The 26,861-nt window shown below is 41.5% G+C and overlaps 1 protein-coding gene across 1 annotated transcript in view; it reads left to right on the plus strand.

Annotated features, from left to right (window-relative positions):
- MAMDC2 (MAM domain containing 2) overlaps positions 1-26,861 on the plus strand; it is a 159,753-nt gene that overhangs the window by 97,762 nt on the left and 35,130 nt on the right. The window contains exons 8-9 of the mRNA XM_055578287.1: positions 6,907-7,050; positions 10,801-11,066. Of these exons, the coding sequence (XP_055434262.1) occupies positions 6,907-7,050; positions 10,801-11,066 (410 nt within the window). The remainder of the gene's footprint in view (positions 1-6,906; positions 7,051-10,800; positions 11,067-26,861) is intronic.

The following is a 26,861-nucleotide window of genomic DNA, read 5'->3' on the forward strand; positions in this document are numbered from 1 at the left end:
ATCAATATGAAAGTTGGACCATAAAGAAGGCTGAGAGCCAAAGACTTGATGCTGTTGAATTGTGGTGCTGGAGGAGACTCTTGAGAGTCCCTTGGGCTGCAAGGAGATCAAAATAGTCAATCCTAAAGGAAATCAACCCTGAATATTCATTGGAAGGACTGATGCTTAAGCTGAAGCTCCAAAACTTGGGCCACTTGATGTGAAGAGTAGACTCATTGGAAAAGACCCTGATGCTGGGAAAGATTGGAGACAGGAGGAGAAAGGGATGACAGAGGATGATATGGTTGGATGAAATTACTGACTCAATGAACATGAATTTGAACAAACTCCAGGAGATAGTTGGGGACAGAGTAACCTGGCATGCTGCAATCCATGTGTTGCAAAGAGTCCACCATGACTTGGCTTAGCTACTGAACAACAATAACAAATGTTGCTATTCCAAGCAATAATAAAATAACCAATTATCTATATCATCACTCAATTAACTAAATTTTTTTTCTCTTAGAAAAATTCTACATTGTGAAATATCTTGATTGAAGAGTATGTCCTTAAGAATATATGTGTGCGTGTGTGTATATGTGTGTGTGTGTGTGTGTGTGTGTATCTATATCTATATATATCTCTCTTAGGGTACTATCAGCCTCCAGAAAAAGCCAAGGCAACTTACTTGCAACAGTCACATGTGAGAATGCCTGTTACTACACACCTATACCAACCACGGGTCTTGGTAAATTTTACATCTTTGCAAATCTGATCACACTGGATCAATCAAACAGCTGTCAGATGCCTCAAGTTGGGGTCAACCAAACTCTCTTCAGGACTTTTAATCTTGTCTGGAGTGACCCAGAGATGGAAGAAACCTTAGGGAGATAGTTGAGCAGTTCCTTCTACCAAGGCATTCTGGAATTGCCAGCCTCCTTCCTGCCAGCTTCCTTCTTGTTCAGACTTCTCGACCTCTTCTATTACATCCTCACAGCTTTCCATAAAATTTCCTTTTTCCTTCTTAAGCAAAAGGCCTTTTCTTCGGAAAAGATTAAAAAACCATGAAAAGAGTGTTTTGGTGCTGACTCATAAACGTTACTGGCAGTTGCTGCTGGCAGTTGTCTGGGAGCTCAGTTAGGTCTGTCTCCTGAACCACTTACACATGGTCTCTCCAGGAACGTGGTCTCAGGGTTGTCAGACTACTTCATTGGTGGCTGACTTCCGGTAAAACCATGTTCCAAGAGAACCAGGAGGAAGCTGTAGCACCTTTTATGACCCAGCCTCAAAAGTTGCATACCATCACTTCCTCTGGATTTTATGGGGCAAAACAGTCACAAATTCATATTATGTCCATAGTTACATCAGTCCATCTTAGGATTGTTAGATGTCATCAGATCAAGAAGAGGTGTCACATACAATTGCTGTTAGTGAAGATATTCACAGAGTTGAAGAAAGTCCTTTCCTTGAAGTAGAGAAACCTACCATGGGAAGCCTTCAATTGATGAGGAGGTTGAAAAGCTGAAAGCTTGTCCTGAAGATCCCAGACAAGCCCCCAAGATGATAGCTTATGGTAAACGATATCGGATTCTTGATCTCCAAAGAAGAAGATTTATCTTCAGGACCAGGGACCAGGCTTGATCACTCAAGAGCTTTTGTGAAGCAGAGTTTTATTAAAGGATAAAAAGGGACAGAGAAAGCTTCTGACATAGACATCAGGAGGGGGACGGAGAGTGCCCCCAGTTTCGAATATATTCTATAAGCAAAGGAGCTTAGAATATTTTCCACTCAAGCTAAACTGTTACCTCCAAATTACAGAGAAACTTACTAACTAGCTGAAATCAAACATTAGTTTTAACTAATTCTAATTAAAAAACAAAACTAGTGAAACAGATAGAACAGACTTGATTTACATATTTATATGCTCTAATTAAAATGATGTAATCCTAACAGTAATCAAAAGTTGAGTCTCTAAATTTGGCAGAACACAGAAACCAAAGTGGTTTCACTTCTCTAAATATGATTGCTCCCTAATTCCATCAGTTAATGTTTCAGTGATGTTAATAATAGTTTTACAACCTCTTTAACATTATTTTTAGAAAGTTTCTCTTCTCAGTCACTGGACATTTACATTGAACTTTTAAAAATATTTCCAAGTTGTGCATGTAGAAGAAGAGGGGTTTATTTAGCATCTGTACTGGATAGCAGGTGGAGTGAAGCTGCAGCTGGAAGGTGATAGAATCTACTGAACCACCATACAAGTAACATTTAGAAACATTTTCCCATTAAAAAAGATACAGAATATATGTGAACTCTTTTCTACTGACTGATGAAAAGAAGATTCCAGCAAAATAAGGACCATTTGTTAAGAGAGATGGTGACCCTTTAGTCTGTGAAATCCAGCCCAGATAAAGACCCTTCCTCCATAGGGACTACCAGGGATTCACATTTTTATATAGTTAACCAAGGTTCCCTATTGGTCTTCAGAACTTCCTAGTATACCAGCTTTCCTTTAAATGGTTTAACTGCATGATCAAAGTATTGTGCTTAAGAACCAGGACTGTGGACTCACATCCCTACTCTGCCATTTACAAGCTGCGTGACCTTCAGCTTGTTACCTAACGTCTCTGAGACTGCTTTCACGTTTATGGGACAAGGATGGAAGAATCTGTTTCATAGAATTGTCAGGAAGATTGATGATTTAATAATGTCTGTGACAGCCTTGGAATAGTATGGCACACAGAAAATGCTTGGTCATGAGACCTAATATTATTTACTTAATTTTCAAAATACTCCCATTCATTCCCTAGAGAACGGAGTCAGACTGAAACTAAAGAGAACCAGCAAAGGGCACTGCCTTGATGAATGTGTAAGCTGGAGCCTGTTTTGCGCCCTTCATTAAGCACCTGTGGGCCAGATTCTGCATCTTAGAGGCTGAGCCCTCTAGTTTTCATACTTCCTTTTACATTTCACAAATAGTTTATGTCCTTCTGTTTCATAATAGGTGCCAACATTCTTTTCTTTATCTTGGTTACCTCCAGACTTATTGTCTCTGCTTTTTCCAGCTGGATTTGACATTTTCTTCCCTCATCTCCCTAGTAGGTTGAAACAGGAATTACTTCAACATATGAAGCATCTTGTTCCCACCATCTGGTTGCTCTTAGATTAATCTAGTTTCCCAGACCTGAGACCTATCTCAGAGTCACAGGTATTAAGCACCAGCTGCTTGTCATCCCCCCAGATATTTCCCCAGGATGCTTACAGAGTATAGTGAGAACTTACCCCATCCCTCCCCGCTTGAGTTACAGCCCTTCCCTTTCCAGGCCTCTCCCATCTGAAAACTCCCCATCCACCACATTTGACCCAGAACCTAGACCACAGGAATAAGCTCTCCTTTTACTCTGCAAGTCCTTGAATACCTAACAGGTGATTTCACTCACTTCTCACTTCTAGAAATCCTGCCTTAATGCCCAGCTGCCAGAGACCTCCAGTCTCTGCCATATGCAGACCTAGCTTCCTCTCTGGCCTTAGATTCACCCCACACCCAGGCCAGGCTCTGGGAGGACACTGACACTCACGGATATACCTCCAAAAGGATGTCTGTGTGGACCTAAGTCCCAAAATTGACCATTCACCAACAACACACTACCTAGACCTCTTGTCTGGTTTGGAAATGTGGCTCCAGTTGTTGCCTAGGCTACATCTGCAGGTATCACAGTCTTCCTTAACTCAGAGGCCTTCAAGCATCTCTACAGCCTGATCAGTGGCCCAGCCCTGCTCCGTCGTGATTCCTTAGTCTGGTGCTGGGTCCCACTCACTGTATTCCCCTGCCAGCTTTGAGCTGTCCCAGCCTGCTTTCAGGCTGGCCTGTGCTAAAATAAGAGCTACTGCACAAATCTAACAGTCTAAAGAGCACCACACCCAAAGTCTCTCTAGCACTACAGGGGCTGATAAGCCTCTTAGATCTCAAGGACTGATACTGAGTTCATCTCTATGAACTCCATGAAGCAGAGGAAAAGATGAGAAATATTCCCAACCAGTCTTCTCAAACAGAGAAGACTAGTTTATCTTCTCCCTCTATCAGATTAATTTATCTTCAGAGCCTCCTGATTCTAAAAAGTTCAAACATTGGAAATCAAGTAATTAACTAAATGGTACATTGTGATGCTCAAAGAGAACTTTTTAATTTTTTTTGATGGGACAGGGTGATCAACTGATGCTCAGGAGCTTCCAATTTCCTCTGATTCCTTCCTATTCTTCAAATATGTTATTAACACTCCTCAACTTCAATCGCCACTTGACACATACTTCTGGAACACGCCTGAAGCAAAGGCTTTTTATTCACCTCATGTGTTTGGGGATCTCACTTTAGGTCATACATAATAAGCCCTCTGGCCCCCATCTTCAGGAATTAGATAGTGTCTCATGCTAGAATAAGCATTCTAGTTGAAAAAGATTTAGGTTTTGAGTTATGCTTTTGAGGTTTTCTTTTTATCAGACTATCTCAGGACCCCCGACAAATCCACTGCTAGAACTAAGTGTTTAGCAAAAGAATATAACTGTGTGTTCAGAAAAATCTTCTCTGTGTGACTCAGTTTGTCACTATGGAGACAACAGAGCCTTGCTTACTTACAAGTTTTACTATCACCTCTCACCTCCTCCCACACACCTAGGAAGTGGGTTATGGATCTCTTTTGGATGCCCAAGTAGATTATCCTTGGGATATATTCCTGATGAATAATGTCACTGACCTTCCACTCTCTTTATCCATGGCTTTTGGGAGTGCTGCCCTATTTTCTTATCTGAGTGGCTATCTGTAGGTCTGAATTTCCATCTGCTTTTTCATTACCAGGTGGCAGAGGGGTGACTAAGACTGAAGACCATTATGGGGTTTCCTATGGGCTCAAATCTCTGGGGGGGGGATGTCAAAGGATCCTTGCTTGCATGTTATCATAATCAATTTCAAATGTATATCTTCATGACTTTATCTGCACAGCTTCAAGATTCAACTTGATGCTGACAGAGTCAGGCAGAGCAGTGGGTTACCACCAGTCTTACAGCACTGAAAATTCTCTTCCTTTCCTTCTATCTAGCTCTTCAGGGGCCTCTCCTTGTACAGTTGCTAAGGCATATTGTCTCAGATATAATCAGATTCCAGTCATGTAAGAACATTTTCTTCCTCTTCTTTCTTTGTATTGTGGTTAGTTACTTACTTTTCTTTTTAATTTAGCATTTTAAAAACTCTTTACTTTTGTATCATTTTAAACTCTGACACAATTTCAAAGATTATGATAAGGAACTCCCATATACTCTTCACCCAGATCTACAAAAGTAGATTTTGCCAAATCTATATTTGCTTTATCAACCATTTAAGAATAAGTTATAGATATTATGTCCTTTTACCATTAAATACTTCATTAGGTATTTTCTAAAACCAGAGACATTCTCCAACATGCTATGGAATAATTATAAAATTCAGGAAATTTAACACTGATACAATATTATCAATTAATCTATAGTCCATATGCTGATTTCACCAACTGCCCCAGTAAAGTCTTCTATAGCTGTTTGTTTTCCTAGACCAAGATGGAGTCTTGGATCCCTTGTAGCATTTGGTTGTCATGTGTCTTTCACCCACTTAGCTGGGCCAGCTCCTCAGACCACTGGAATGTTTTCTTGCTTTGAATATTGACAAATTGAGAGAATAGTGAGTCTTTGTCCCTAAACAGCTCTCTGTTTCATCAGATTCCCATACCTAGGACTCAAGTGTTTCTCTAGAGATAATTTTCCACTTATTCAAAACAGTGCTGTCTCTGGCCCTAAAAGGTTGTGTGTGCTTAGTCACTCAGTCATGTCCAACACTTTTGTGACCGAGTGGACTGTAGACTGTCAGGCTCCTCCGTCCATGAAATTTTCCTGGCAAGAATACTAGATTAGGTTGCCATTTCCTCCTTCAGGGGATCCTTCTGGACCAGGGATCAAACCCTTGCCTCCTGCATTTCCTGCATTGCAGGTGAATTCTTTACCACTGAGTCTAGAGATAATTTTCTGCTTATTCAAAACAGTGCTGTCTCTGGCTCTAAAAGGTTAAGCCAGTATATGTCAGCATGCAGAATAAGATTATACTTGGCTACAGTGAGTGTGTCCCAGACTGCTGCAGTCTCATCCCCTCTGGACTCAGTGGGCAATATGAGCAGTGAGGTTTACAGTTACTTGTTGCCAGGACCACGTTATTTTTAAAAGAGCAGGAACCTTTTATGTTCCATTTCCTCCAGGCAATCTGGGATGAGGTGATGTTTACAGACCAGAGTAAATGACACCAGAATTCATCAAAAGCCAAAAAAAAAAGCAGAACCAGTGACAGAATTGGTGTTTGAACAGTGTGATTTATACTGAGTAATGATTCTCTTCCAGCAAATCAGCTCCTGCTACTAACGTCAATTATAAATAGACAGTGGCTGTGCTTCTGACATAGAGATTGATCAACAAAGGAAAATTATTTCTGGAAAATATTATTTCTATATATCTGTCAGAAAGAAATTAAGAATTCTATAAAATCCTTACTTTTTCTTTTAATTTTGTATGAGTGAAATTTGAATTGTGAAGAAGTATGTGAATAAATGCTCTCAGTCTTTACATCAGGAAAGGAAATATCTTTTGAAGTCTGGTACTTTGGGTTTTTTGTAGAGAATGTGAACAGAGCTCCTTCTTTCTACCCCTTAAGGGAGGAAAAGAACAATTTTCCTGTCATGCTGAAACGTGGGTTTGATGCTAACCTGTCAGCATGCCATTAGGGTAAAAATATTTTTGTTGTGTGTTGCTTCTCCAAGCTCCCCTAGTACAAATGTGCACATATTTGTCAATCCGTTGTCATCCTTTGAGATCCTTGGGTTTGGCCTACTTTAACTTTGATTCTCCTTTGCTCAGAGCGTCCTTTTAGTGCCCTAGAAGCAAGCTGCAATTTTGAGGAAGACCTTTGCAACTTTTTCCAAGACAAAGAAGGTTCAGGCTGGACCCGAGTGAAAGTAAAACCAAACCTGTATCGGGCAGGAGACCACACTTCAGGCCTAGGTAAAGCAGAGTCTGTTGTGTGGGATGTCGTGGTGCAGGTGGGGGTGGGGGTTAGTATTCATGCTCCATTTTCCACTTGTTCTCACCAAGACACCAGCTTGAAAGAGGCGGGTGGGTGGGGGGACAGCTGTGAAGAAACAAAGGCAATAGGTAATCTTGGGTTTGACTGTTTTTCAAAACTGGAATTCAAGTTGCTGTGCTAGCAGATGTATTTACCAGTTAATTAAGTAGTCAAACCTTTGGAAATTGCTCTTCACTTTAGATAGAGAAGTACATTTAGAAACCTATTAGATTCCAATTGCATGAGATATCCAGAAAAGGCAAATCCATAGAAACAGAGAGCAGATTGGTGGTTGCCAGGGGCTAGGGAGAGCGGGTGGGGAGTGACTATTCAATGGAATATAGAATATAGAATTTCCTTTTGAGGTAATGAAAATATTCTGAAAGTTGGTAATAGTGGCTGCACAGTCATTGTGAAAGTTCTAAATGCCACTGAATTGTACTCCTTAAAATGGTTAAAATGCTAAATTTTGCGTTATATGTATTTTATTGCAGTAAATAATATATAGTGGGACATAAAAGCTATCACAGCTGTTCGGAAATGTTGGGTGGGCACTTGATGGATGGGCCTATAGGAAGCTCTTAGGAATCAGTGCAAGCTCCCCCAGTGTAAGGATTATCTATCACCATAAAGACAGCCCTTGTGAGGTCCACTCCAGTAGAGGCTTGTTCTCAAAGGGTTACTGTCTAATTAATGTTTATATATTGGGTATGGGGGTGACTTACCAGAAAGCTGATGAAGCTGGTTTCAGGGCCCCTCACTTCCACCAGGCCCTTGCAATTTTATACTTGTAATTTTATATTCTTTGCTTAGAGGTTACAAAACTTAAAGAATTACAGAATAAAAACCTATTCTGACCTTGGCCAGCCTAACCCCTGGGGGGATATGATAGTGAACAAATCAGGTATGTATCCCACCCTCCCTGGCTGACCATTATTTCAGTGGGCAAAGAAACACGACAAACATATACATAGATAGACTCATGATTACAAATTGTGGTGTGTGCTGTGAAGGAAATAAAGAGTGAGCTGAGAGAGAATAAAGAACCTCCTTTTGGTTGAAGATTCAGAGAAGCGGGTTTTAGCTGGAAGAATGGGAGCAGCCCAGGCAGAAGGAACAGCATCTCTGAGGGCCAGGAGTTTGGAAGGAGCCAGACACTGCCAGAAATTAGGTTAGTGTGGCTGCACCACTGAGAGGAAAGTAAAGTGAAGTGAAGTTAGAAAGGGAGGTAGACCATAGATGTGGCAGGCCAGAGTAAGCAACTGGGATTTTACTATAAAGGAAATGAGAAGCTATTGATAGGTTTTAAGTAGATCAGTGAAGGATTAAATTTAGACTTAAAAAGATTGCTCTGGCTGGTGTATGGCTACCTGTGTTAGTCTGCTCAGGCTTCCATAACAAAATATCACAGACTAGGTGACTTAAACAACAGTTTATTTTCTCACAGTTATGGAGGCTGGGGAGTCCACAATCAAGGCACCACTGGGGGTTGGTTTCTGGTGAGATATCCCTTCCTGACTTGAACAAGGCACCTTCTCACTGTGTCCTCATATGGCCTTTCCTCTGTGTGTGCACAGGGGGAGATGGGGGTGGGGGCAGAGGGGTTGGGAAAGGAGAGAGAGAGAGAGATGTTGTTTCTTCCTCTTCTTACAAGGACACCAGTTCCATGGGTGTTAAAGCCTCGACTTTGTAACCTCATTTAACCTTAAATTGCCTCCTTAAATGCCCCATCACCAAATATGGTCACATTGGGGGTTAAAACTTCAGCATATGAATTGGGTTTGGGGAGGGGACATAATTCAGTCCATAACAACACTCATAAATTTAACAAAGAAGCTTTTGCCAGATTAAATAAAACTAAACTGTATACCAAAGACTGCTCCCAAGAGAATTGATGGAGAAGGCTCAGAAAAAGGAAAGGAGAAAAAAAAAAAAGGTATTAGGCCTTTTCTTTCTGACCCATCTTTGTAAGACATAGGGACCTGTTTTAAGTTTACCATGGGGGTGGTAGAGCAGGTGGTACGGGAGGTTCTTGATCCTATTTTTTCATGTTATTTAAAAGAAGTATGGGAAAATCAGATATTCAGCACCTGAGAGGGTCTATCTGATTAAAAACCTGCTTTTTAGGATCCAGTTTAACATATGACCAAGAGAGTAAGCTCTGCCTGAATACATAAACCACCCCTACGCTTCACCCCTCAAGGACTGCCAGACCCTGCAACCTCTCCCACTCCACTGGTCATTGTGTTGCAGGAATGGGGACCCCTTCCAGGGCCCAAAACTGGGCTCTTGTCTAACACTAGGAAAAGAATTGTCTAAGGAGACACATCTGCTGACAAAGCAAGAGATTTTATTGGGAAGGGCACCTGGGTGGAGAACAGTAGGGTAAGGGAACCCAGGGGAACAGCTCTGCCACGTGGCTCGCAGTCTCCGTTTTTTATGGTGATGGGATTAGTTTCCGGGTGGTCTTTGGCCAATCATTTTAATTCAAAGTCTTCCCTGGTGGCGCACGCATCACTCAGCCAAGATGGATGTTAGCCAGAGGGATTCTGGGAAGTGGACGGACACGCGGTGTCTCCTCTCGACCTTTCCTGAACTCTTCCAGTTGGTGGTGGCTTATTAGTTCCGTATGAGTATGAAGTCTCTCAGGAGGGAGTAGTTAGGGAAAGCATGCTGATTAAAACCGCCCACCCTGGCCAGGCACCATAGTAACCATTTGCATGAGTTGTTTTATGACAGGAGATCCTGATAAGAATATGGAACTAATAAGCCACCACCAACCGGAAAGTTCGGGAAAGGTAGAGAGGAAACACCGCATGTCCGTCCACTTCCCAGAATCCCTCTCGCTAGCATCCATCTTGGCTGAGCAATGCGTGTGCCACCAGGAAAGACTCTGAATTAAAATGATTGGCCAAAGACCACCCGGAAACTAATCACATCACCATAAAAACGGAGACTGAGAGCCACGCGGCAGAGCTGTTCTTCTGGGTTCTCTTACCCTACTGCTCTCCACCCGGGTACCCTTTCCCAATAAAATCTCTTGCTTTGTCAGCATGTGTCTCCTCGGACAATTCATTTCTGAGTGTTAGACAAGAGCCCAGTTTTGAGCCCTGGAAGGGGTCCCCCTTCCTACAATAATTGCAGAGATAATAGGAAAACCTGCTCTGGGCCTTGTGTTCTCTGTGACCCAGTACTACTCAGTCTAGTTGTCAGCTCTTTGTCTAAAAAATAGAGAACCACGAGATGATTTCATCCTTTTTGTTTCATGAAAAGTTACGGAATTCCCTGGCAGTCTGGTGGTTAGGACGCTACATTTTTTTTTAACTGCTGAGGGCTAGGGTTCAATCCCTGATCAGGGAACTAAGATCCTGTAAGCCACATGGCATGGCCAAAAAAAAAAAAAAAAGTGTACATCCTGATTGATGGCTAAAACCTGAGCATATGCAGTTGGAAATCTATGCTGGTTTATGAAGTTACCTTAAAATTGGAGGTTTATTAACAAAAGTGTCACCCAGATATTTTCTATCACCTAAGCCACAGACATTGTTAAATGCTATTACTTAAAGCCTATAGAATAGTCTTTCTTGGCAAATTCCACTACTTTAACCAAATTTTTCCACTTGATGATCTGGGATGAATTATTTCAGTTTTTCATTGCTGATGCACTGAAAGCTTTGTCCTATTCACAGGGTATTTCTTGCTGGCCGACACCAAGTTTACATCACAGCCTGGCTACATTGGAAGGCTCTACGGTCCCTCACTGCCAGGAAACCAGCAGTATTGTTTGCGTTTTTATTATGCCATCTCTGGATTTTTAAAAATGAGTGACACCCTAGCAGTTTATATCTTTGAAGAGAACCATGTGGTTCAAGACAAGATCTGGTCTGTGCTGGAGTCCCCAAGGGGCGTTTGGATGCAAGCTGAAATCACCTTTAGGAAGCCCATGCCTACCAAGGTACAGTAGAATCTTTCTGCAATTTCCAGTCACTGGACTGGGTTAGTGAATTTCTGTTTAATTATTTTCAACTGATGGTGCATTGTTTTTCTTCTGTTCAAGCTGAAAGTCCCACCCTCACATCCTGTTCCCAGGCATGTGTGAGTTATATCCTTCACTTTTCAGTTTTCCGTCTCTCAGAATCATGGGCACATAGGGAGTTTGCTTGTTGTTTACTTCTTAGATTCCCTGAGAATAGTCCAAAGAGAGAATATGTGAATAAAGTTCTACATTGAGGCTTTAAGGTCAACACCGTAAACCTCTAGCTGAACACAGGATGGGGAAGCTCGGTAAAATAGGAGAGCCAACTCAGACAGAAAGAATTTACATAAGGGAACCATCAGAAGCTTATTGATAGAAGTAAGAAAACAAAGAGATCTTTATTGAAAAGGAAATGGAAAAGAAAATTGTGATCTCTTGAATTTTACAGCTCATAAACTTAAGGAAGCTTAACAGATACGATAAATTCTGTCAACTATTAATACAACCCAGATTACAACTGGAATGGGAAAACCTGTTTTGTTTCACCTGCCAGTTGGTGATAAGATCTCTCTCATGCACCCTCTGTGCAAGAAAGAAGGTCCCTTCCTTCAAGCAGATGGCCTCACACAACGGAAGCTCAATAGATATATCACTGAAGAATGGCTGTTCAGTTGATCATGTTCGTAACTAGGCTCCTGAAGAAAAGATATACACAGCAGAGCAGTAGAACTTTCTTCATACATATTGATGGTCCAAATTTCTCTTAGTTATAACCATTTGGACAGAAACATAGCTTTGTCTATAACTTCCTAGCAAAGAAATTTTGTACACCTTTCCCATCATGATGTTGCTTGGTTACTCTTCATTCATTAGAATACACACCAGGGCATGATTAAATCTTTACAATGAGTAATCAAAGATCTTTGAAACTATTTACAAAAAAAATTTTTCCCCATTGCTAGGCAAGAAAAAATGATGATTATAATGACATAACAGCCTCCTTAACTTACTGATTTCTAAAAGAGTCAAACCAATTTATGATACCTATAGTAGAATATAAGCACTGAAGTTTTATCACATTCTCATAGGCACTGCTTTTATTGTTTTCATGCTAACTAAATAGGTAGTCCCCATTACCAATTATTTAACTCTCTCAAGTAGTAATGGTAACACTCACACACCAAACATGTGCCTGATCCATACAATCAGGGATGCACGTAATAAAATTTTTACTGTACTCCACACCCTCTGTTGCTAATGTTTTAAAAGAGGGAAAGTATAACAAGTATTTCATTCACTTATTTGACTTTCATTTGTTTATTCATTTATTCAACCGTACTTTATTAGGTATAAGTTCAGTGTAAAGGATAGAAAGATCAATGAGGCTCAGATTCTACTTTTGAGAATAAGATCACAGATAATAGAATGTTAAGATACAAACATGTAAACAACTAACAACAGTGCAATCTCACTGCCTCACAGAAAGGTTATGTAGAAAAATAGAGGAGTAGTTCTACCAACTGGACACATAAAAATAAAGATGAATAGAGGACCAGCTGAGCTGGTGTTTGGAGGGTAAGTCTTCAAGCCATGCCGGATTCTAACTCCTTTCATGCACTACCCACCTGACTCCTCTCTTCTCCCTCCCCCCAGCCCCTCGTCCCTTACTCACAAAACATAGGTTGTTAGTAATTTATCTGCTCCTAAGTGTCAGTCCCTGCTCTTATTTGACTCCCATGGAATGGAAGGAAGCCACCCAGCAACTAAGGATGCCCCAGAGAATTTGCCCTTTTCTTCTTTGACTGACTTCCAACCCTCCCAGCAACCACACAAACCCTACCCACCTACTTCAGGAAAATTTGATCTAGACCCAGTGGGGGAAGGGAAGTTCTTATAGCCTCAGAAGGAGCTAGTATGAATTCAGTCCCAGAGCTGATGAGGAGAAGGTACAGGTCAACACAAGCAAACTCTGGACACATGTCTGAAAGTGGTGAATAGTTTTTGGAAGGTCCTTGCTAAACAGAACCAGTTTCTCAGAGAGTGAGAGAACCATTTGACATGCATACAGACAGCAGTGAGTAAGGTAAGAAACTAATGCATAACATATACAGGTAGAAACAAACATACATGTGGTATTTCAGAGAAGAAATAAAATGAAAAGTCAAAGTTTCCCTTACCACTCCTGTACTCAAACTCCAATTCTACTTCTTTTTCTAAAGGTTTTTTCCCTGATTTTCTGATGTTTTTCTCCATAATTCCAGATATTCTATTTCTGCCTCATTTCTTAATTCATTAACCTTAGCAGTATTTGCTGACTCCCTTCTATAAAAGATAAGAAATTTAGCTTATTTATACTATTTCCTTTTGTTTTCTCCATCTTCCTTACAATTTTTTGGTTGTATTTTTATTTTTAACTTTCTCTTGGATCCCTTTGCGATTCTGATACACCTAATCATCTGTTTTTGTTCCCATCGACTTCAGGTTGTGTCCTATTACATTTTCACCCCTCTGTTTCCCCTCCCCTCACTTACCCTCTCCACCTCTCAGTTTTCTCAGCAATACATTTGCTTGTACCTAGAAATGGCTTAAAACATTTCTATTCCTCCAGTGAAGACTTTGAGCTTTGCCAATAGCAGGACTTCCCCATATGGGTCCCCTTGGCAATTTGGAAGGGACAGTGCTCCCTCTGTAGGCAGCCATACCTCCCATGATTGGGATTTTGACATCTGCAATGACACCAACAACCCAAGTTATTTCCACATGTTTCCATGTGGCCCCAGAGGTGCCAGGCCATCCTTGGATGAGAACTGTGGCTTTAGAAGTTGATTCTGAAAATTGAAATTAAGAGCTAGCCCCACCTACAATCCACCTTTGCCTCCTTGGATCTGTGCTCTGCTGAGCAGCATAGTGGTGATGAGGGAGCCTCCCCTTCAATGACCCTCTGGCTTCCTGTTGCTCTTCTGGGAAAAGGCTTGCATGCTCTGACATCAGCCCCTCCCCGGCCTCGCCTCTTACTCCCACCATTCTAATAACATTGCAATCAGTTCCTGGAACACACTGCTCTCTTCCACCTTGGGCCATTGCACACCCAGTTTCCTCTGCCTACACTTTTGTTAATTCAGTCACTGGCTTGAACTTCCCTTCTGCAGAGACTCCTTTTCTGGCTCATTCCTCAAAATAGATTAGTGTTCCCTGGGCCTCCTAGGCCTCTTCTCCATCATTCTGGAGACAGGATAGCACAGCAATTAAAAGAAATGACTGAGGAGTCTGTTTTCAAATCTCCATTCTACCACTTAAATGACTTTACAATCTTAGTTTTTTCCCTTAATTGAGATATGATTGACATGCATTTGAGGGGCACAGTGTAATGGTTTGGTATATGTATATATTGTGAAATGATCACCCCAGTGCATCTAGTTAACATCCATCACCTCACATAGTTAATGAGTATTTTTTCTTGTATAAGAACTTCTAAGATTTACTCACTTAGCAACATTCAAATATACAATAGTTTGCTAAATATACTCACCATGCTGCTCTTTATAAATTTAAAAGTGAAGAAACTGAAGTTTCCAAAAGTTAATATAGTCCTATTCTTGCTGTTACCTTGTCGCTGTACCCCAGACAAAATCCTTTACAGTTGTGCCTCTAAAATACATCTCAGATATGTTTACTTCTGTGTCCCCAACCACCACCCTAGTCTAAGCCACCATCATTTCTTACCTAAATTGCTCCGTATCTTTCTATCTGGTTTTTCTGCTTCCACCTTGCTCTCTACACTCTCATGCAGCCACCAGAATCATCATCTTGAAATGGAAATAGGATCATGCCACTCTCCTGCCAGAAACTGTCCTATGGTCTTTAGAATAAAGCCCCATTCCCTCCTGTGGCTCATAAGGCCCTGTACCATCTGGCCCCTGCGTCCTTCACGAACTTCACCTTCCTTTGCTCTGCCCATGATCACATGGTCACACAGTCCCCATGGTCCTGCTGGCCTTCTCTCGGTCTCCTGAGTTCCAAGGCCTTTCCTTCATTGACGACATCATGCTTGCAGTCCCCTCGCCCACCTATCCTATGTCAAGATGGTTCTTGTTCTGCTGTCCCGGTCAGGTGTCTCCTTTTAGAAAGGAACTGCCTGACCACCTGGTCTTTTTCCATCCCCAGATTATTCTACAAGATATCACCTAGTTTATTTTGTGCATAGCATTTACCCTGATCTGAAATGTTCTCATTTGTTTGTCTACTTATTCATTGTCCATCTCTTTTCCCATAAAAATATGACACTGAAAAATGAGTAAGTAAAATAATGAGAGTGGACTTTCTAAGGCTGATAAGTGACAGAGCTGGGGTTTGATCCATGGTCTATAGACTGTCAGAAGCCTGCCCTTTGCCACCGGTATGGCAATCCTGGGTGCTCAGGATTTCCATCCAGTCTTGGGGAAGGCCTGTTCTTCTGCAGCTGGAGAAGGTGAGGCTCCCAAATGTGCCTTGGGGCATGGGCACCATCTTTTATTTTATTTGATTCTCACAGCATTCCTGTAAAGGAAGTGAAGTATCTCCTTAAAGTGCCCTTGGCCTTCTAGAAGTCAAAGTTATACCAACTCCGGGTCACATCCTACTAGAAATGGATGCCTAAGCTCAGAGTTCACTGCACATATGTCACTGTTGTGAGGAAAACCCTTCCCTGCCTCTGCTTCAAGTCCTCACTGTCCCATTCCTGAAGCCAATCAAGTGCCAGTGGTCAGGGACCAACTCACCGAGAGTGAGTAGCTGCCTTTTCATACCTGTTCCCTGGCTGAAAGCCTTTTATGTGACTTTTGAATACACCTAGCCCAATTTTCACTGGTAGAGATGTTTGGTACATATGTTTGAGTATCTGTGCTGCATAGTCAAAATAATAACGACAATAATCTCTTACTTTCACATTGCTCCTAGTGTAACCTGCTTTCATGAACATTATTTTTACCTCTCAGTGAGCTGGCTTGTGAGACTAGAAATGAGCTGAGTGAGGGCAGCCTGCACAGAACTGAAAGAGATGATGCCTATGAATCCTTATGAGGATCAGGACCTAGAAAAAAAATCCTGTAGTCTCTTTGTTCAAAAGAGACTAAAGAATTCTCTTTTCTCTCTCACTCTTGCTCTCTCTCCAGCTACATTTATTCAATGCCAATTACACGCCAGGTGCAAAAAGTAAAAAAGTCAGGACTTTTTTCCCTCTTTCCTTTTGTTTCTCCCTACATGTTACCTCATCTGTGCCTTCCCAGGTAGCTTCCACTCTGGATGCTTCTTTACCTTTATTTCAATATTTGCTCTTACCCAGACCATTTTAAGGACAATGGGTTGATTTGATTAACAAGTCCCTGCTAGCTCCCCTACATAGTCTAATGTTTGATGGAAACTATAATATATATTAATATTTCTATTTAAGGAATAGTAGCAATGGTAAGAATTTTCCTGAGATCATTCTAGCCAAATAGCCATATGGATGGATTATGTATAATATCACAGCTGCCAACAGGACTAGGAACTTTCATTGAATGCTTTCCATGTGCCAGGAGCTATGCTAAATATTCGACATGCGTTACTTCATTTGGTTCCACAACACCTTAGGAAGGAAGGCTGTATAGTCCCATTTAACAGATGAGGGAAATTAAGGACCTTGTTCAACATCACACAATTACTAAGAGGCAGAGCAGAGAGGTAACTCCAAGTCTTTTTCAATCCAGAAGCCGTGCCTTTTGTACTATGCTTTATGCCCCTAGCTCTCTTCTGGCTTATGTCAAAAGTATAGGATTGGGTGAGGAGAAACCAGCCCTAACTCAAGACTTCCAAAGATTTCCGAAACTTTATTATTGACTCTCAGTTGTTCTATTTTAGAAATCACTTTCGCTCCAAGGAGCTAAAATTCAAGGCTCCAAGGTCAAAATTTTGGCTCCAAAGGTCAAAATTCAAGGTGCTTCAACATAGACAAAGGAGATCTGTGGGGTAGAAGGAAGAATGGCATCATGCCTGAGATTTGGCTGTGGATTCTTTGGCTTTTATGCCTTTATACTTGGGGCTAGTTATGTGAGTCTCTCTGAGCCTGGCTTTTCTTCTTATACAAAATGGGTGTATTAATAGTACCTACCTCATAGGCTTATGGTGCATGTAAAGCCCTCAGCTTAGCACCTGGCGCGTAATTGGCATTGATTAAATGTAGCTGGAGAGAGAGCAAGAGTGAGAAAAGAGAATTCTTTAGTCTCTTTTGAACAAAGAGACTACAGGATTTTTTTTCTAGGTCCTGATCCTCATAAGGATTCATAGGCATCATCTCTTTCAGTTCAGTTCAGTTCAGTCGCTCAGTCATGTCTGACTCTTTGCGATCCCATGAATTGCAGTACACCAGCCCTCCCTGTCCATCACCAACTCCTGGAATTCACTCAAACTCACGTCCATCGAGTCGGTGATGCCATCCAGCCATCTCATCCTCTGTCGTCCCCTTCTCCTCCTGCCCCAAATCCCTCCCAGCATCAGAGTCTTTTCCAATGAGTCAACTCTTCACATGAGGTGGCCGAAGTATCACCTCTTTAGTACATGACTAATTCTGTACCTTAACTTTTCTTTAAATTAAAAATCAGGTCTAAGTTAAGTCTTCATTTTGATAGTACCAGACTGCTATGCTTACATAATCATCAACTAATATATTTGTTAATGTTTTAGAAACATTTGAAAAATCATGAATCATGAAATGGTTTTCTTTTTCCTTTTTTTAAAATGTATTTATTTGGCTGCTTTGGGCCTTTGTGGGATCTTCATTCTGTCATGCAGGAACTTTTGTTGTGGCACTTGGGCATAGTTACGGTACAGCATGTGGGATCTTAGTCTAAGACCAGGGATCTAACACAAGACCCCTGCATTGCAAGGCAGATTCTTAACCACTGGACCACCAGAGAAGTCCTATGAAATGGGTTTTCTTGATCTGATTGTCCTCAGCACATTACTAAATATAGAGCAGTAATCAAGACTTACATTGAGACTTTCACACACCATAGATAGTCATGAGGAGAGGGAACAATTCACTCCAGAATGCTTTTCCTGAAAGCCAAATGTCAGGAGAGACTAGAGTCATTGTCAGAAAGTCTGTAATGATGAAGCACAAATATTAACCTTTATATTCAAATCCTTAGGGTGACATTATGCTTAGTCACTAAAGAACCTATGTTAGGTCCTTCAATGTCATTTGACTTGAAACGAATTTTCCTTTTAACAAAAATCATTAAGTAGTCTGTTAATTAGAGGCACTGGAAGAAACTCAGTATCATGCTCATTAAATATTTCATTTGAAAAAAATGTTAAATGGCCCATAAATGAGAGCATAACCAGACATACTCTTTCATCTGGGTCTGGCTTAATGATCAGCTCAGTAGTCATTAACATCTGCATGGTAAACCCTTCAATATCTACATCTTTATTCTGTTGTAAGATTAAAGAACAAACTTCAAGAGTCATTTATGAATATAGAGAAAACCTTCATATAGCCAGTTTGAAAAAATATACATTTTTTAAAACCAGTTCAGTTCAGTTCAGTCGCTCAGTTGTGTCCAACTCTTTGCGACCCCATGAGCCGCAGCACGCCAGGCCTCCCTGTCCATCACCAACTCCCAGAGTCCACCCAAACCCATGTCCATCAAGTTGATGATGCCATCCAACCATTTCATCCTCTGCCATCCCCTTCTCCTCCTGCCCCCAATCTTTCCCAGCATCAGGGTCTTTTCCAATGAGTCAGCTCTTTGCATCAGGTGGCCAAAGTATTGGAGTTTCAGCCTCAACATCAGTCCTTCCAATGAACACCCAGGACTGATCTCCTTCAGAATGGACTGGTTAGATCTCCTTGCAGTCCACAGGACTCTCAAGAATCTTCTCCAAAAGTTCAAAAGCATCAATTCTTCGGCACTCAGCTTTCTTCACAGTCCAACTCTCACATCCATACGTGACCACTGGAAAAACCATACCCTTGACTAGACGGACCTTTGTTGGCAAAGTAATGTCTCTGCTTTTTAATATGCTGTATGCTATGTTATGCTATGCTAAGTCACTTCAGTCGTGTCCGACTCTGTGCAACCCCATAGACGGCGTAGAGGTTGGTCATAACTTTCCTTCCAAGGAGTAAGCGTCTTTTAATTTCGTGGCTGCAATCACCATCTGCAGTGACACTGGAGCCCAGAAAAATAAAGTCAGCCACTGTTTCAACTGTTTCCCCATCTATCTGCAGTGAAGTGATGGGACCGGCTGCCATGATCTTAGTTTTCTGAATGTTGAGCTTTAAGCCAACTTTTTCACTGTCCTCTTTCACTTTTATCAGGAGGCTCTTTAGTTCTTCACTTTCTGCCATAAGGGTGGTGTCATCTGCATATCTGAGGTTATTGATATTTCTCCGGGCAATCTTGATTCTAGCTTGTGCTTCCTCTGGCCCAGAATTTCTCATGATGTACTCTGCATAGAAGTTAAATAAGCAGGGTGACAATATACAGCCTTGACGTACTCCTTTTCCTATTTGCAACCAGTCTGTTGTTCCACATCCAGTTCTAATTTTGCTTCCTGATCTCCATACAGGTTTCTCAAGAGGCAGGTCAGGTGGTCTGGTATTCCCATCTTTTTCAGAATTTTCCACAGTTTATTGTGATCAACACAGTCAAAGGCTTTGGCATAGTCAATAAAGCAGAAATAGATGCTTTTCTGGAACTCTCTTGCTTTTTCCATGATCCAGCGGATGTTGGCAATTTGATCTCTGGTTCCTCTGCCTTTTCTAAAACCAGCTTGAACATCTGGAAGTTCATGGTTCACGTATTGCTGAAGTCTGGCTTGGCAAATTGTAAGCATTACTTTACTACCACGTGAGATGAGTGCAATTGTGTGGTAGTTTGAGCGTTCTTTGGCATTGCCTTTCTTTGGGATTGGAATGAAAACTGACCTTTTCCAGTCCTGTGGCCACTGCTGAATTTCCATATTTGCTGGCATATTGAGTGCAGCACATTCACAGCATCATCTTTCAGGATTTTAAATAGCTCAACTGGAATTCCATCACCTCCACTAACTTTGTTCATAGTGATGGTTCCTAAGGCCCACTGGACTTCACATTCCAGGATGTCTGGCTCTCGGTGAGTGATCACACCATCATGATTATCTGGGTCATGAAGATCTTTTTTGTACAGTTCTTCTGTGTATTCTTGCCACCTCTTCTTAATATCTTCTGCTTCTGTTAGGTTCATACCTTTTCTTGTCCTTTATTGAGCCCATCTTTGCATGAAATGTTCCCTTGGTATCTCTAATTTTCTTGAAGAGATCGCTAGTCTTTCCCATTTTATTGTTTTCCTCTATTTCTTTGCACTGATCACTGAGGAAGGCTTTCTTATCTCTCCTTGCTATTCTTTGGAACTCTGTGTTCAAATGGGTATATCTTTCCTTTTCTCCTTTGCTTTTCACGTCCCATCTTTTCACAGCTATTTGTAAGGCCTCCTCAGACAGCCATTTTGCTTTTTTGCATTTCTTTTTCTTGGGGATGGTCTTGATTCCTGTCTCCTGTACAATGTCATGAGCCTCCATCTATAGTTCATCAGGCACTTTGTCTATCAGATCTAGTCCTTTAAATCTATTTCTCACTTCCACTGTATAGTCATAAGGGATTTAATTTAGGTTATATCTGAATGGTCTAGTAGTTTTCTCCACTTTCTTCAATTTCAGTCTGAATTTGGCAATAAGGAGTTCATGATCTGAGCCACAGTCAGCTCCTGGTCTTGTTTTTGCTGACTGTATAGAGCTTCTTCATCTTTGGCTGCAAAGAATATAATCAATTTGATTTCAGTGTTGACCATCTGGTGATGTCCACGTGTAGAGTCTTCTATTGTGTTGTTGGAAGAGGGTGTTTGCTATGACCAGTACATTCTCTTGGCAGAACTGTATTAGCCTTTGCCCTGCTTCATTCTGTACTCCAAGGCCAAATTTGCCTGTCACTCCAGGTGTTTCTTGACTTCCTACTTTAACCAGGCAAGAACCTTATGTCAGCGGGCTTCTCTGATAGCTCAGTTGGTAAAGAACCCACCTGCAATGCAGGAGACTCCAGTTCAATTCTTGGGTCAGGAAGACCCACTGGAGAAGGGATAGGGTACCCACTCCAGTACTGTTGGAATTCCCTTGTGGCTCAGCTGGTAAAGAATCCACCTGCAATGCAGGAGATCTGGGCTTGATACCTGGGTTGGGAAGATGCCCTGAAGAAAGAAAAGGCTATCCACTCCAGTATTCTGGCCTGAAGGATTCCATGGACTGTATAGTCCATGGTGTCACAGAGGGTCACTTTGGGGTCTCAAAGTGCTTCCATATGTCAGCACTTATCAGAGTATGTCCCATGGAATACAAATCCCTTGAATTGTTCTATTGAAAACAGGTTATGTGGTCAAATGAGTTGGAGAAATTTTGCATGCTAGATCTCTACTCTTCCACATGCACATAGGAAGGTTTGCCCTGCACAATAACATGTTAGAAACTCTGGTAAGTTCTACATTAAAGAACCCTGTTTAACCTTTTGTAAGGTGGCAGTTTTCTCAGAATATGTGACATAGACCCCTTGTGTAGCCCCTTTTAATGAAATACTACTATCCTAGCTTTTGAACTGTGGTGTTGGAGAAGACTCTTGAGAGTCCCTTGGACTGCAAGGGAGATCCAACCAGTCCATCCTAAAGGAAATCAGTCCTGAATATTCATAGGAAGGACTGACGCTTAAGCTGAAACTCCAATACTTTGGCCACCTGATGTGAAGAGCTGACTCATTGGAAAAGACCCTGATGCTGGGAAAGATTGAAGGCAGGAGGAGAAGGGGATGACAGAGGATGAAATGGTTGAATGGTGTCACCGACTCAATGGACATGAGTTTGAGTAAACTCTGGAAGTTGGAGATGGACAGGGAGGCCTGGCGTGCTGCAGTTCATGGGGTCACAAAGAGTCGGACATGACTGAGCAACTGAACTGAACTGAACTATCCTAGCATCATGCATTGTACTGAAATTATCTCCTTACCTACCTATCTTCATTAGCTTACCTCAGACTGTAAGCTTCTGGAGAACAGAGACCTATATCTTATTTATTATTTTTGATTTCTAATGTAACACAATTTCTAGAACAGAGTGGGTACTCAAAGGGTACTGAGCTTTCAAGGAAAATGTGTAGATGGCAAGGAAGAACAATGTAAATCAATCACAGGAAGAAGGAAGATTAACTGTTTCTGCTTTTGAATCATATAAATTGTAATCTCTTATAGCCCAGTGCCATGGGTCCTGAAAAGAATTTGAATATGAACAGTTAAAAGCAGGAATAACCTGCTGGAATAGATATAAGGATACACACAGACACATATATGCTGAGTCTGGTTTGAGGCTTTTTATGATGATTTTTATTAAGACCAAAAGCTGTAACTCTTTTCTTTGGAACAACTTTCATCACACCATTTCCCTATTCCCAAAGACTGATAAGAGGTTTTTCCCAGCCCTTTCTATTTTCCTGATCCTTTTCCTGTCTCCCAACACAGCCTCCATGTTTCTCAAGCCTCCATTCTGTGCTGTGGTCCATGGAGCACTCACCTCCACATCATAGTCTTCCTATCCACAGGTCCTCTGGCTTCTTCCTCCTTGGTCCTCTGAACCCCTGGGAACCTCAGCAACTATTTTCATCTTCTTTGCCCTGAGCTTTTCAGCACAACTGGAGAAAATAAGATTAGTTTCCACTGTCCCATCCATGCTACTGGATCCAAGCTGCTGGGAAAGTCTTTTACTCAGATCATCTCTCACTGACTTCCTTTCTCATTCCTTATCCCAGATATTCAGATCCATTTCAGTCACAAGTCTCCAACTTGATTTTCTCTGTGTCATTCTTAGGATGTGACCTCATGGGTTCATCTCCCAAAAAAATGAAAGCATTGAGAACAAGCCCCTTCAATTTTGTTTCTCTCCAAATCCTCACCTGCATCTCTTTGACTCCAACAGTTGGTTTCTCATTCAAAACCAACCAGTCATTTATTTGATTTCACCATCCTGCCACCCTGATTTCATAAATTGTTCTCTCTCTCATAAATCTTTAATTTATTTAGTCCTTTGCATACTGCCAGCAAATATTGATCATACAAATGAACAGCAAACCTTCCTTTCACCTTTTTATCCATTTAAGTTGTCACCCTATCCTATTCCTTTAGTCTTCAAACTCTTTGGAAAATGTTTTCAGTTACTGTCTAGGATCCAGTGCAGTTTCTCATTCTTCAAATCCTTGCCTTACTCCTCCACTGCTTCCTCAAAGGATTTCAGTTCAGTTGCTCAGTCATGTCCAATTCTTTGTGACCCCATGGACTGCAGCATGCCAGGCCTCCCTGTCCATCTCCGACTCCTTGAGCTTGCTCAGACTCATGTCCGTCAAGTCAGAGATGCCATCAACCATCTCATCCTCTGTCATCCCCTTCTGCCTTCAATCTTTCCCAGCGTCAGGGTCTTTTCCAATGAGTCAGTTCTTCGCATCAGGTGACCAAAATATTGGAGCTTCAGCATCAGTCCTCCCAATGAATATTCAGGACTGATTTCCTTTAGGATAGACTGGTTTGATCTCCTTGCAGTCCAAGGGACTCTCAAGAGCCTCCTCAAACACCACAGTTCAAAAGCACCAATTCTTCAGTGCTCAGCTTTATTTATGGTCCAACTCTCACATCCATGCATGACTACTGGAAAAACCATAGCTTTGACTAGATGGATCTTTGTTGGCAAAGTAATGTCCCTGCTTTTTAATATGCTGTCTAGGTTGGTCATAACTTTTTGCCAAGGAGCAAGCATCTTTTACTTTCATGGCTGCAGTCACCATCTGCAGTGATTTTGGAGCCCAAGAAAATAAATTCTGCCACTGTTTCCATTGGTTCCCCATCTATTTACCATGAAGTGATGGAACTGGATGCCATGATCTTCATTTTTTGAATGTTAAGTTTTAAGCTCACTTTTTCACTCTCCTCCTTCACTTTCATCAATAGGCTTTTTAATTCCTCTTCACTGTCTACCATAAGTGTGGTGTCATCTGCATATCTGAGATTATTGATATTTCCCCTAGCAATCTTGATTCCAGCTTGTGCTTCATCCAGCCCAGCATGTCACATGATGTACTCTGCATACAAGTTAAATAAGCAAGGTGACCAATATACAGCCTTGATGTACTCCTTTCCCAATTTGGAATCAGTCTGTTGTTCCATGTCGGGTTCTAGCTATTGCTTCTTGACCTGCATACAGATTTCTCAGGAGGCAGGTAAGGTGGTCTGATATTCCCATCTCTCTAAGAATTTTCCAGTTTGTTGTGATCCACACAGTGTGCTTTAGCATAGTCAATGAAGCAGAAGTACATGTTTTTCTGGAATTCTCTTGTTTTTTCTATAATCTAATGGATGTTGGCAATTTGATTTCTGATTCTTCTGCCTTTTCTAAATCCAGCTTAAACATCTGGAAGTTTGCAGTTCACGTACTGGTGAAGCCTAGCTTGGAGAATTTTGATTTATCAACAGCAAATATTTTTCATTGATCACTCTGCAGGAACCAACCTGAGAAAATCACCTTTCTCTCAGAGTCCATCTCAAGAGTCCCTTCCTCTCTGAATCCTTACAAGTCATTAATTTGTGTTTTGTTAGATTGAGATTATACAAAAAAGATCCCAGTCAGGAATAGAAGACTTGGCTTCAAGTAATGATAAATCAGGAGGCTTCCCAGGTGGCTCAGATGGTAAGGAATCTGCCAATGCTGGAGATGTGCAGGAGAGGTGGTTTCCATCCCTGGGTTGGGAAGATCCCCTAGGGGAGAAAATGGCAACCCACTACAGTATTCTTGCCTGAGAAATCCCTGGACAGAGGAGACTGGCTGACTCTGGACCTTGGGGGTCACAAAACAGTTGGACGTGACTGAGCAACTGAGCACGCATGCGCACACTTGGCAAATCAGAATGTCATGTCACCTCTCTATGAAATGAAAACATGTGTCCTGATGTCTGCTAAGTCTCTTCTACCTTCATTAAGATATTTTTAAGCATTTTAGTGTCAAAAAATGTTTTTTAATATCGTGCGGCACCATCCCTGTGCATAGCTTTCTCTGTTTATTTCCTCTCACAATAATCTTTTTGTTTTAGTAAAACATCAATGAAATTTAAGTCTGTGATTTGGATTTCTGCTTTTAAAATCTTCCTTTTCACTTTGCCTTTTAATAATGGAAATGCCACTAGATATAAAATATCTAAGGTTCTGAAATTTTTAAAGATGACACTTAGCAGTTCACTCAGATAGAAGAGCAGGTCTAGTAAATTTCTGGAGAGATTTAGGTGCCTATTTAATAACAAGACACCCTGCTATAAAGGGACTAAGGAACCAGAAAGCCAATGTGTAGACAAGATATATGAGAAAAGATAAATTTCCTATCATATTTCATGATGTCTGGGAACTCTGGGAAATGGCTGCTCCAGGATATTAATGTTCCAGCATAATTAAAGCAGGACAGCTGAGTCCAAAGTAGAAATTGCAGGATCGTTAATTTCTGACAAGATAATCAACACATTTTAGAACAGATTAAGGTAGTTCCATATACAGAGCCAGGAAAATTATACCGTCAAGTGGAATAAGTTTCAATGTGAAATTGGATAGAGGAGCTAAGTACAGGAAAGGAGCCTACTGTTGAGTTTTTCCAAGCAAAACTCAGTGTCAGTTGTCAGTACAGGAATTATTAATGACTTTAAATATGAGTAAGGCAGAGTTGATCTACTCTGGTTTTCCTTCTCTTTCAGATATTCGTTGCTGGGCTTCTGTGTTTCACATCAGTTTATAGGGGAATGACTGGAAAGACTGACTAGCACAGCTGGTAGTTGCTAACACAGTTTACATGAGGGTGATGTTCTCGCCAGGGTATTCTTACATGACTTTCCCAAGGAATCAATTTCATGGAATATTGCTGGATTACCACGTTCATCCTTGCAGCAACATGGAAATATCTGAGATATTCTTTCCCCATAGTCTTATAAATAAGCTTAATTTACTGCTACTGATAAGTCACTTCAGTCGTGTCCGACTCTGTGCGACCCCATAGACGGCAGCCCACCAGGCTCTGCCGTCCCTGGGATCCTCCAGGCAAGAACACTGGAGTGGGTTGCCATTTTCTTCTCCAATGCAGGAAAGTGAAAAGTGAAAGTGAAGTCGCTCAGTTGTGTCCGACCCTTAGCGACCCCATGGACTGCAGCCTACCAGGCTCCTCCGTCCATGGGATTTTCCAGGCAAGAGGACTGGAGTGGGGTGCCATTGCCTTCTCCTAATTTAGGCAAATATTTATTCCAAAGGTTGTTTATGAGCCTACGAACACTACCACCCTCCACACTTCCAAATTCCTAATCTGGTATTTCATAATGGGTGGATTTTTAGGGAATCTTTTCTCAAGTATTTTCAGTCAGTTTAGTTCAGTTGCTCAGTCGTGTCCAACTTTCTGCGACCCCATGGACTGCAGCACGCCAGGCCTCCCTGTCCATCGCCAACTCCTGGAATTTGCTCAAACTCATGTCCATTGAGTCGGTGATGCCATCCAGTCATCATCCTCTATCATCCCCTTCTCCTCCTGCCTTTCCCAGAATCAGGGTCTTTTGCAATGAGTCAGCTTTTTGCATCAAGTAGCCGAAGTATTGGAGTTTCTGCTTCAGCATCAGTCCTTCCAATGAATATTCAGGACTGATTTCCTTTAGGATGGACTGGTTGGC

The sequence above is a fragment of the Bubalus kerabau genome, chromosome 4 (assembly GCF_029407905.1).
Source record: "Bubalus kerabau isolate K-KA32 ecotype Philippines breed swamp buffalo chromosome 4, PCC_UOA_SB_1v2, whole genome shotgun sequence".
In the NCBI taxonomy this organism is placed as follows: domain Eukaryota; kingdom Metazoa; phylum Chordata; class Mammalia; order Artiodactyla; family Bovidae; genus Bubalus; species Bubalus kerabau.